The sequence below is a fragment of the Lactuca serriola genome, chromosome 3 (genome assembly GCF_051521515.1).
Source record: "Lactuca serriola cultivar US96UC23 chromosome 3, Lser_US96UC23_V15, whole genome shotgun sequence".
NCBI classification, from domain to species: domain Eukaryota; kingdom Viridiplantae; phylum Streptophyta; class Magnoliopsida; order Asterales; family Asteraceae; genus Lactuca; species Lactuca serriola.
The window spans coordinates 107,015,380-107,024,599 of NC_136410.1; the positions used below are offsets into that span (position 1 = coordinate 107,015,380).

A 9,220-nucleotide genomic window follows, 5' to 3' on the forward strand; every position below is an offset into this window, starting at 1 on the left:
CATGGAAATGTTTCAATTTCTGATTTATTTAAAGCTTTTATGTGTGTTCTGTTAGGTAAGGATATTGTACTTGTCATGATGTGTAAATGAATCAGGTTGTATATATGTAACGTGATCCATATAAGCATACAGTTCAGGTTGTTTTCATAGCTATTGTAAGCTTGTTTTTGTAAGGATTAAATGCAAGTAATAGCAATGTATTTTTACTGATTTCTTTATTATAGCATTATACTTTTTTATTTTGAAAAATTTATTTAGTCATAGCAATGTCATCCAAAACATAGCAAATTTGATTGTTATAATTGGATAGATTTGTGTTTAATTTTGATTTTTAATGGTGTTTATATTTTTTTTAATTAGGCAAGAAGTTGGTTCTCTATTTTATAAACAAAAGCATTGAATTCAAGAAAAAAATATAGAAAAGTAAAATGATCATTTTTACAGTTCATCACAGCAATTCAAAGATTCCAACAAACAACATGTTAAAAATTCATATCTTAAAAATTCAAACCCTCTTAAAAATCCAAATCCTGCCAAAATAGCCCCCAAGTCTATTTCTCTATGTTACAACCCAAATTAATTCCAAAAAACTGTTTTTGTTGTGATTTTTTATTATATGAAGTTGATATTACAACTAAAACTGAAGAAATGTACTGTTTTTGTTCTTTTAATGCTGTTTTGGGGGAAAAAAAAAATATTTTAACGAAGTTATGATTCTTTAATCAGGTGCGTATTCTTATCTTATTATGTTCACTGATATAGGGATCTTGAGTGGATGATTCAACTGTTAATTTAAGTTTATTTTTTCAATTATACACGAATTTGTTGAATTTTATGAATTTAACTCAAGCCTATACCAAATTTTTACTGATTTTTTTAGAAGAAATTTGTAAGGTTAACCATATCATCTCTTGTATGTGAGCACACCATTGCCCATGTAAAAATGACACCTGTTTTGATGTTTGTTACCGAATTTTGGATGTTGTTCACCATTGTATATGTAAGAATGACAACTATATAATTAAAAAAAATTGTTTCAAAAGATTGATATTTCTAATGGAATTGAAGTGAAAGTTGCAAGAACTAAATTCTACTTTTTTTTATAAAATGAAGTCACTTGGTAGATTACCCAAATGAAAGGGTTATTAAAACATCTTGATAGCTCATGTTAGTATAATCCATATTCATTAATTTAATCACATATTTCACATCATAAAATGGAGTAATTAAGATACGCAAATTTAATCACATCACAATGTAAAAATATATAGAAACTATACAAGAAACAAATAGGATTAATTGTTAAAGTTGAGAACTTGAGATGACACACCATTTAATGTAGAGGAGGAAAGGTCATGACTCATGGTTGTTGAAAAAGGTTTGACCGTTGACCGAAGTGGTTCGGGTCCCACATCAGATATTCTCTTACATAAACCATCACAATTACTAATCACTTCAGTTAACCTTCCTTTCAGCTCCCCAATTGCCACCTGTAACTCATCAACTAAAAAAGAAAAAATTGTAATCGACACAAATACTAAATGACTATTTTACCCTTACATTTCATAAAACAAATTTGAGAAATTGTGAAGTAGCAAAGAATGGATACCTCCAGAAAGGTGATTTGATGTTGTCTTCATTGCTGAAAGAGAGTAATTATATCTTTGAAGAATTTTTACAGCTAAAGCATCTGCAAGTTCTATTTTGTTTTCTATCTCTTCCTGCATAAATAACCAACAGCAGGATCTAACACCATTAATGGAAGTTTTTGATTTGATGTGACATGAATGATTTAATCAAAAAGGTCAAAAAACATGTTTTATCAAACATGGATTTACTATTATAGAAAGCAAACCTGTCTTTTGTTGATGTTTTGAGCCTGCTTTTCTTGCCATTCTTGATACATTGAGAATAATTCCAGTAGCACTTTCCGATCTACAATGGCTATTTCAAACACAAGAAAGAAGATCAATACAATTTATTGTTTTATGATGTTAAATGTAAAGGACTAAAGGTGTTCATTGAATCATTGTCAACTGGATTTATAAATGCTTGTAGCAGTAGTAGCACCAATACCTGAATCAGAAGTTGATGGTTTCCTGACCAAAATATCTGTCAAGCTGCTCTCTGTTGATGTAGATGTCAATATTGGAGTTGCCTGATCGAGTAGTATCACATAACAGAAGGATCAGTTTGTGAATTAACAGCTATGGTAACAGATTGTTTTGGATTATTCCCAATTTGGAACAAAATTGACCTCGGTGTTGCGTCAATTGTGAACTGATAGATAAAACTCTCAATGAAGTAATACAGATTGGCTAATTGTGGCGATGAAATTTATGATATTGGCAACAGAAGAAATAGACGCACATTGATTCAACATCTGAGTTCTTATACTCGTATAATACTTGTAGGATTTATGGAACGAAGGAATTGAAGAAGCTCAAGTCACTTAGTTCTAGTGTTCGTCAATAGAAAGGAAGAAAGACTCACAATTTTTAGGGATCTAAGCTTCTCTAGCATGGGATCCACGTCTTCCAATCGCTCTGAGACGGTGGTGATTCCATCTTCAATCTTCCTCACAGAAACAAATAGAGCGATGAAAATGATTCAATTTCTGATAAATTGTGTTTAATTGATTAGGTTAGAGATTGGCGTACCTGTAATTGTGAACTTGAAAGAGTAGATTCCGATGATCCCATGGCCAAGCCACTTGCCTTCTGATATTATTCCGATGATCCCATGGCGCTATGCCGCTATCGGATAATAAACAAGTTTTTGGATGAACATTGTAACCCTTTTGGCCACTTTTGACTTTAGTACCAGGTAGTATTCAAAGTTTTAATCGTGTTTGTACAAATAGTTAAAAGGGATAATGACTTGGAGGTAATAAGGTTTCAGTTAGGTCTCTAAGGTTTTTATTGTGCGTATTAGATTAATATGGTTGCTATTACCGTTTAAAAATAGTCATTTTACCGGTAACAGGTAAAAATGACTATTTCTAAACGGTAATAACAACCATATTGGTCTAATATGAAAAAAGAAAACCTTAGCGACCTAATACGGACAAACTGGAAACCTTATTACCCTCCTAAGTCATTAACCCTAATTTTAAAGACATTGAGAATATATGACCATCAACAGTAAACTACTTTGTTTATAACTCGCGTCGTCTCATATAACTTGCTACTCCTCTATATGGCGAAGCTCTTCATCTATAGTTGTCCCTTTGGGGACATCCGATAAAATTGGAACGATACAGAGAAGATTAGCATGGTCTCTGCACAAGGATGACACACACAAATCAAGAAATGGTTCAAAAAAAATTTAACCCTTCGTCGCCTTCTCTGGAACCCTAATTCCCTTTTCAAATGTTAATAGAGTTCAATTGCAATTCTTACGTTTCAGTAGATGAACTACTGAAGTCATGGTCAGACAACATGTGGATTTTATGGTCAGATTGATCTTCTTGTTGATGTCTTCAACCATTTGTGGCAAGTAAGGGTGATCTTTCTTTCTATAAAGTCTCCTTTAAGTTTTTTACTTTTCCTATCATTAAGTTTCATGTTTTATAAACTTCCGTTTATGTGTTGTATATAGTATGTATGTGTTTGTTTATGTGATGATTTTTTTATTCATTTTGAAACTTCAGTTTCTTAGTTCATGTTGTGGCTTTGCTTTTTATAAAATAATTGATAATAGACATCCTCTGCGTTGGTTTTACATTTCCATTCGTTTTCAAATGTAGACATTGATGGGAGGTATCAAAGTGAGATTGTTTTTGTACACATGGATGTGTTCATGTAAACATTTAAATGACAAAAAAAAGTTATTGGTAAAATGTTGCATATTTATGTAATGAAGATCATCAATCATATGAGTTTTTGGACTTAGAAGTTCTGGAAGGGTTGTGAGATAAGTTTAAATGGAAGCAACTATTTTCAGTCAAACAAATCAGTCACATTGATTAGTAAGCATGTTTTCTAAGTAATTAGGGTTAATGACTTACAAGGGTAATAAGGTTTTCAGTTTGTCCGTATTAGGTCACTAAGGTTTTTTTTGTGTGTATTAAACCAATATGGTTGTTATTACCGTTTAGAAATAGCCATTTTACCGGTTTTAACCGGTAAAATGACTATTTCTAAACGGTAATAACAACTATATTGGTTTAATACGCACAAAAAAAACCTTAGTGACCTAATACGGACAAACTGGAAACCTTATTACCCTCATAAGTCATTATCCCATTGTTAAAAGAATAAGAATCTTTTAATTTTAAAAATTGGTAAGTTAGAGCGTTCATAATTTCATATTTGTGCTCCTATAATCCTACTCCTCGTATAAATCTTTATACGATTAAAACATGGGACATAAACATTATTCAACTCACAAAAAAAAGTATACGAAACAATTTGGGTGTTGGGGTACGTACAGAATTTCTCTTTCATACACTTATATGTTAAGTCGGATTTTGCAATAATCTCTCTATGGATAGAATACTAACTCTCGTTCCTAGACATTGTTATTAACAAAATAGTGTTGAATTAGACCTTATAAATATGTCGTGACATGCAACCTTCGTGTCAGGCGTCCGGTTGAAAGCTTTTGGATAAAAGGGAAACACCCCTTGGCAAATATTATTACTAAAAAGTTAAAAAAAAAATAATAAAAAAAATAAATAAAACGACGAGAACCGAAAGGGCCCTGAGAGACAAGCCAAAGCTAAGGGATAGACCTTAAAGCAAAGACAAACAAACAAAACAAAAGACCTAAAGTCGCCATCCCTAATCAACTGGAGAAGAGATACGGACACCATGAGAGAAGCTAGGCTGAGTATCAGAAGCAAGCAAGCAGGGAGAGTATTTCTGGAATGGAAGTAAGGAGGGATACGTGAATAATAACTTTACCTGTTTATTTTTTATGTCGTATCGTGTTACCTCGTTTACTTAAATAATGATGACCAGATTCTTAAAATATAAAAACTCATCAACACGTCCGTTGTGGGAATGATGGTCATTTGTGTGTTTCGTTAAAAATACACTCAAAACATTAAATGTTATCTTAGGCCATTAGGTATAGAAAGACATGCCTAGTAACGTGGTTTTCCTTCTACATCATAGTTGGTGTACATGTAACTATCATGTTGTTGAATAGAAAGAAGAGAGGAAGAGAAAAGAAGAAAGAGCTTATTGTTTGTGGTTTTTCATGGTATGCACCATGGATGCCAACGAATCGTGGCACCACATCACCCCACCCCAGGGCGGTATGCACAGTTGTTGTGAGTTTGCTAGGTGACCACACGAGCCTCTCATCCTAAGTACACCAAATCACCATATGATTATTGTTTTTTATTAAATGTGATTTTCATTTAGTATTGCTTTTGTAATTATAGTAAATACAACTTGGCCACATTAGTCCTGTGACATTTTTTCCATATCCAATTATAAAATATCGAAGTGTCATTTAACTTTCAAATAAATAGCACTTATACTACAATGGCAATAATTAAAACTTATTTCATTGTTAAAGCATAAAAATATAAAACTTAGGTTGTCAAAACTTCAAAAAAAAATTAAAAAATTAAAAAATTAAAAATAAAAGGAAAACCATCAAGAGGGAGACAACCATAGTTGTGTTACATTGTTATGATTCTTTTTATCTTTTAATCAATAAGCCAGTTCAACTGTTCAAGTTATAAGGATCAGGAATGTGGCATTCCATTCCGTAATAGCAACCAAACCAGAATGGAATTAGCCATTCCATTCCATCACACCAAACAAGCAAACCTACATCCACACCACACATGTGAAAATGCATGAATAGATTTCAAGAGAGAATTATACAGTTCACAATTACACGATATCCCTTTTCTGTCACATACAACATAAAGGTAACAACGCCAACGCCAACGCCAATGCCAAATTACCTTTTCGCCCTCCCTTTAAACAAAATACTAAACTAAAACTTAACCCCTAGAAACACCTATTTCACCGTGCTGTAACGATTAGTCCCATGTTTAGCCCAATGTTCCTTCAAATCAAGAGGGGTAGAAAGGTCATAACCTTCAGAAGAAAGTCGAGTAAGCAATTTACTAAAAGCCCCTCCACTCATTTTTCTCCCACCAACTCTCGAATACTTCTTATTTGAAACTTGCGGTAAAGGATACATTGACATGGTGGTTGTACAACAAGCCGACTGCCACCCGCCACTCCCCCACCTATAACAAGGCTGCGGGACCCCCGTACACGAACACACCGGAACCGGCATCGTCAAATCATCAAAACTCACTTGATTCAATTCCGATTCATCTTTCCATTCTTCAACCTTCAATTTTACACTTTCACCCCTTCGTCTTCCGATCATTGGCGATTTCACTCCCTTCGTTTTGTAGGATTGAGGTTCGACTTCGTACGTATCTTCCCCGATTTCAAGCATGTGATGGATTTCTTGATTGGTGAATTTTACACTTTCGCCCCTTCGTCTTCGAACCCTTGGCGATTTCGATTTTGATTTTGTGGTGGATTGGACTTGGACTTGGACTTGATATGTGTTGTCGTTGGGGATTTCGAACATGTGGTGGATTTCTTGGTTGGTGAAATTACGGTTTTGCCCTTGGGTTGGTGTGTTTTCGGGGAGTGTTGAGATTATGAAGTTGTTGTTATTGTTATTGTTGGTGCCTTGGAAACGAAGGGTGGCGATTGCTTCATCGCGCTGTTGCATGGCGGAGTTGCGTTCCGCTAGGGCGGCGTCGCGCTGTAGCATCGCCATGTCGCGTTCCGCGAACGCGCGTTTTCGTTCGTCGAGCGCGAGGTTGCGTTCTTGGATGGCGGCGTCTCGTTCGGCCATTATGGCCATGAATGTCTTAATGGTTAAGTGGTTGTGATCCTTTGAGAATTTAAAAAAAAAATGTTGTTTTAAATGTGTGGAAAATTTAAGAAATTGTGGTATGTTTGTTATGTTGTAGGATCTTACCATTTTTTTGGAGAAAGTGAAGCTAAAATATCATGCTTGATATGGCTGTTTCTGCACAATAATAAACAATATTGTTGTTATATGTTGATAATATATTGATAGACTTGGGGACTGCAAGAGAAATACTTTGGCATGAACATAATCAAACATAAAAGTACATCAAGAAAGTGTTAGAGAAGTTTAGTCTTAAGGATGCTAAAGTTAGAAGTAAACCCTTGGGAAATCTGAAGGTTATGAAGAAACAATCGAAACAGATGGATGAAAAATGTATGTGTAGTGTGCTACAATGTAGGGTTCTGATTAGCAATTTTATCAATTTTGAGGCATAACTATGTTGATGTTAATTAAGAATTTAAAACACAGATTTACTCATTGGGACTCATGCGTAGTCACTTAATTCTTAACATCATGAACCACACTGATGAAAATGTGATTAATCATATGGAGATATACTTTCAAAGTCTGGCTATGGAGAGAAACATACACACAAATACATGACCTCCGGACCACTCTCGGACCTTCAATTAACACATTACAGCAAGAATCAAACACATTGAGCTCTAATCCGTACAAATCATCAATTAGGGTTAGCAAATGCGGTATATGCTGAAGATAATGAGCTCAAGGAAAGTCAAAACGCCGTACAACTGAAAAACGGTGAAGGCATCACGGATCCAAGCAATCGCAAAGACAAAACAGGACAAATGTACGAATAATGAGAAATAATGGAAGTTACCGGAGGAAGGAGAGAAGCCGGAAGGCGACGACGGCGAATAACCGAGAAGAGAAATACAACTGATTTTGGTCCTTTTCTTTGTGGTTGTTGTGCTTCTCCGTTAACTTTGCCACCTACATTTTACAGAAAAATGGAATTTTGGCGGGGCCGGCGTGGAGTATACGCCGGCGAATGTGTGTGAAAATGTTGAAGATCCCCCTCCCCCCCTGGTATCTCCTTTTGCCTTGCTTTGTCCTTGACACGTATTGACTATTGACCTCGGTCATTTTATATTCCCTTTTTGCGTAATTTCAGCTTGCCGGTTGTCTACTTGATACTATTTGGAGTAAAATACAAACTTGGTCCATGGTTGGTTTAAGTTTTGATTTTTGTTTAAATATAGTCCTTGTGTTTTTATTTTGCTGTGTATGTGGTCCTTCCAACATACTTTGTTCGAGAGAAACCGTTAACGCATAAGATGTGCTTCTCATATGAGGGTATAAAGGTAATCTGTATGACCCGAAAGTGAAATTTACATTGCTACACATCATTTTGTTACTCTTTATGAATATGTCAACCAAAGAAAAATAATGTTAAATATTTACATAATTTGGTTGTGTTGTAGGTGTTTCATACTCAATGATAAAAGGTTCCCTAGGAAAATTTGATCCCAAGATCGATGAAGAAATAATGTGGGATATGGATTATTGTTAATGTGACTTAAGAATTAAAGACCTGAAATGAGAGTTTGAGTATTTGACAATTCAATGGAGCATCTAGATATTGAATGAAGCATCTAGAATTCAGTGGAGTATCTAGAATTCAATGGAGTATTTAGATATTGCATGGAGCATCTAGATATTCAATGGAACATCCTAGAAATAAATGGAGATTTGGAAGAACAATGTGGCATTTGGAGTTGGGGTTGAAGCATTTGACATAAGACATAAGACTGGAGCGTCAGAAGAAGCATCATGCATAGCATACGCCACCACATTGTGGTCATGATGTGCTATCTCGGTGATCATGATGAGCTTATGAGTGTTGATATGTTACTTATTTACTACTAGAAGGATGATGCTCCACCAAAGGGCTTGATGCGCCATTTGTGATTGTAACAACCACTTTTCATGTATGAGTTGTTATCTAGTTGATTTGAATTATAATTGAGAAAAATGGGGTTTTTGACAAAGCGTGATGCGAGTTATGTGTGATGCAGCACGAGCCACGTTGATAAGTAGTGGTGCGACCCATATCTTGGTCGCAACACTGCATATGCATAAAATCCTAATTTTTTTGGCTTTGAGCCCTATATAAAGAAACTATCATGCTCTCTATCACCAGCCTCTACCCTATGTATATGAAACCCTAGCCCTTTGTGCCTCCTTAGAGATATTTTGGTGTATTTTTTAGATCCTTGAAGAGGAAGTAAGCTTGTGGTGCTTGTAGAAGTCCTTTTCAACTGAAGATTCTACCTTCTAGTCACTTCTCCATAAATATAAGTCCTAAAGTTCATTGCTTTATTCAGATTTA

The 9,220-nt window shown here is 34.9% G+C and overlaps 2 protein-coding genes and 1 non-coding gene across 4 annotated transcripts; 1 reads left to right on the forward strand and 2 right to left on the reverse strand.

Moving 5' to 3' along the window:
• Positions 1-1,168: 1,168 nt before the first annotated feature.
• LOC145093000 (uncharacterized) lies at positions 1,169-2,817 on the reverse strand. Its single transcript, XM_079031028.1, has 6 exons — positions 2,661-2,817; positions 2,494-2,574; positions 2,077-2,158; positions 1,856-1,944; positions 1,610-1,721; positions 1,169-1,504 (listed from the first exon to the last, which is right to left on the reverse strand). The coding sequence occupies exons 1-6, from the start codon at positions 2,700-2,702 to the stop codon at positions 1,296-1,298; spliced, it is 615 nt and encodes a 204-aa protein (XP_078887154.1). The 5' UTR covers positions 2,703-2,817; the 3' UTR covers positions 1,169-1,295.
• A 406-nt stretch (positions 2,818-3,223) lies between these two features.
• LOC145096570 (U6 spliceosomal RNA) lies at positions 3,224-3,329 on the forward strand. The gene has a single exon (XR_013703944.1). It is a non-coding gene; the product is annotated as a U6 spliceosomal RNA (small nuclear RNA).
• A 2,475-nt stretch (positions 3,330-5,804) lies between these two features.
• Positions 5,805-7,965, reverse strand: LOC145093001 (uncharacterized). Of its 2 annotated transcripts, XM_079031030.1 has the most exons (4): positions 7,709-7,965; positions 7,457-7,619; positions 6,973-7,023; positions 5,805-6,885 (listed from the first exon to the last, which is right to left on the reverse strand). In XM_079031030.1, the coding sequence occupies exons 3-4, from the start codon at positions 6,973-6,975 to the stop codon at positions 5,983-5,985; spliced, it is 906 nt and encodes a 301-aa protein (XP_078887156.1). In that variant the 5' UTR covers positions 6,976-7,023; positions 7,457-7,619; positions 7,709-7,965; the 3' UTR covers positions 5,805-5,982. The 2 variants fall into 2 exon arrangements, with proteins under 2 accessions (XP_078887156.1, XP_078887155.1); XM_079031029.1 differs by lacking the exon at positions 7,457-7,619.
• Positions 7,966-9,220: the final 1,255 nt, after the last annotated feature.